The 2,719-nt window shown below is 36.6% G+C and overlaps 1 protein-coding gene across 1 annotated transcript in view; it reads right to left on the reverse strand.

The window, feature by feature from the left end:
* Nucleotides 1-967: 967 nt before the first annotated feature.
* LOC107468107 (pentatricopeptide repeat-containing protein At3g09040, mitochondrial) overlaps nt 968-2,719 on the reverse strand; it is a 9,903-nt gene continuing 8,151 nt past the window's right edge. Inside the window, exons 3-5 of the mRNA XM_016087341.3 lie at nt 1,621-1,742; nt 1,248-1,486; nt 968-1,115 (exon numbers count right to left, since the gene is read on the reverse strand). Coding sequence (XP_015942827.1) covers nt 1,367-1,486; nt 1,621-1,742 — 242 coding nt within the window. The 3' untranslated portion in view covers nt 968-1,115; nt 1,248-1,366. The remainder of the gene's footprint in view (nt 1,116-1,247; nt 1,487-1,620; nt 1,743-2,719) is intronic.

Genomic DNA, 2,719 nt, shown 5'->3' on the forward strand with positions numbered 1-2,719 from the left:
TCCCTAATATATTTTGGGCAATAAAAATTACGTTACAAATGATAAGGGAAATTGGGTTAATTTCTGGATTAAGATCAAAATGAAACTTATTGCATTTTCGAACTCATGTCTCGTGGCTGAGTGATGGAGCTACATTGCCAAAAATAGAGTTAGCACAACCTTGGGTATGTGAGTCAGTTGGTGGGACTGTGGCACATGTTATATTCCCTGCAATTCACAATAATTGTTTGTCCAAATGAACAGTTATTTTGAAGCAGTGGTAATATATAACAGTGCAGCTTTGGCTACATATCAACTTGATCAAAGTTAATTGATCTATCATCAAAACCAAAGTCTGATTGATGAAGCCTGCTCCTGGCCAGTCTGCTCATCATTGCAAGACCTACAAAAACGAAAAAGACATGCAATTACATCATCTACACAGTGAGAAGCTTACACTTCATCTCCAACCACATTGAAAAACCTGAGATTCTTTAATCTTAGAAATTTAAGCTCATTTAGCTCTGATACCATATCTTCCAGGGTTATCTCTAACTTAGAAATATTTGAGACAACATATATAGGAGAAAAAAAGGAAAGAGAAAGGAGAGGGAGGATAATGCATTCATGGACAAAAAATGAAGTGGTCTCAGAATTTAATCTTTCAAAAATTTCATTGCAAGGGAAGGTTATGTAAAAGATGGCACAAAGTTATACATACCTTCAATCATCTTGTGGAGTGATGACCACCAACTGTCTGAGGATATTTGGTATCGGTCTAAAGATTCCTCGATTTCTCTATCATGCTTCCTTTCCAAAACCCCCTGCAAAGTTATCACAGCATCCCTTGTTTTCTTGAGTATGCTATTCTCTTCTTCCACTTCCAATCTTTTTAGGTCATTCTGTGATGAGGTGAGACTGACGGCAAGGGCAAATTGAGCTGCAGCAGCCCAGCGAGACGAAGCAAGCCATTTTTTCTGGCCATCATTATGCTTACTCTCTTCCCTATCTGACTTACTCCCGAGTGCTAAGCTGCGTAGATATTGGGCATTTGCGGCTCCTGTACTTTGCACCATCTTAGAGAACGAACTGCCTTCATTTGATAGCAGTTCTTCAGGGGTATCATATTCAAGAACCTTTAAACATAAGAAGCTAGCATCAGTATTATTTTATGTTGTATAATGAGCATTAGTATTACTTACATTAGTGCCAAATGATAACCATATTATAAGATTTAACCAGCAGTACCATATAAATACAGTGCTTACCTTACCACGATCAAGCAAAAGAATCCGATCACAGTCTATGATGGTGTTAAGACGATGAGCAATGATGAGCATGGTGCCCGATTTAAATTCCTCTCGAATTGTTTTCTGTATGAGGGCATCTATTCTAACATCTGCTGCTGCAGTGGCTTCGTCAATATCTTTAATCTAGGCAATAATGCCCGAGAGAGACTCAACAGTTGCCTCTGCCCAACACTGAAGTTCTTGCCTGCCTCAGAGACCTAAACAAAGTACATTTTCATAAATATTATATTGCTTTCAATAAAACATCACTTATTGACCATTGTAAAAATACTCAGCAATAGAAATGGTTCTGTACAAAAAAAGCCAGGTGTAATAAAAAATCATAATTTACCTCGGCATCCAGCCCCAAAGAATTCCTGCGCATCACATCCTTCAAATGTGCCCTCTTCAGAGCCTCCCAGAGGTCAGCATCATTGTGTTCATTAAAAGGGTCAAGATTAAACCTTACAGTTCCTATAAAAAATTAAATTAAGCTTAATATAAATACAATTACATTAATTCAAAGTTTAATATGCTTCACAATTTACAGAGTAAAAATTATAAAAATCAACAACACCCTCACGTATTATTGCTTTCCAGTTTTGACATCACAAGTATTCCAATCTTCACTCAAGTAGATCAACGAATTTCTTAACTTTCATGTTAACATATTTATCCTTATTTTCTCATTCGTTTTTTTCCCTTACTGTATTTTATAAAAATCAAATTATCAATAACCTTTAATATGTGGTTCTAAAAGGAGTTAGAATTCCCTTCCTGCCCAAAAGATTCTTTCCACTTATGGCCAAAACAGATCTCTTAGCTTTAAAAAATTCAAGATCTACAGTCCATTTTACCATAAGTAAAAATAATAATAATAATAAAAAAAGAAATAAGTCCATCCTTACAACATTATTGTTCAACATACTCTTCCCTCTGGTCAGTTGGTAACTTAGAAACAAAAGAACAGAATCCCAGCCTAAGTTGCCAATATGAAAATACGATGGAAAATATTATATCTTAAATATACCTGAAAACAAAACAGGGGACTGTGGTATAATGCCAAGAACTTTACGCAAAATCAGCCAGCCCAAACTTTGCAATATCACAATCATCAATTAATATTCTTCCTCTTTTCAATTCCATAATTCAAAATAAAGCATTAAGCATGCTAGATTTTCCAGCTCCTGTCCTTCCTACAATGCAAACCTTATCGCTGGAAAAATTATGAAATTCAAGCCATGAAGGGCAGGAGGAAGTTCAGGCCTGTATCGAAGTACAACATCCTCAAATCGCCAGCCTGGAGGGGGGCGACTATCCTCAATGATGGATGGTGCCTCTGAAGGCAAATCTATATAAGTGCCAACACACTCAACAGCAAGCCTGAGCACATCAATAAGCAAACTGGTAATGTTCAAAGCATCACTAAGTAGTAAACCCATGGTGGATGC

The sequence above is a fragment of the Arachis duranensis genome, chromosome 10, assembly GCF_000817695.3.
Source record: "Arachis duranensis cultivar V14167 chromosome 10, aradu.V14167.gnm2.J7QH, whole genome shotgun sequence".
In the NCBI taxonomy this organism is placed as follows: Eukaryota; Viridiplantae; Streptophyta; class Magnoliopsida; order Fabales; family Fabaceae; genus Arachis; species Arachis duranensis.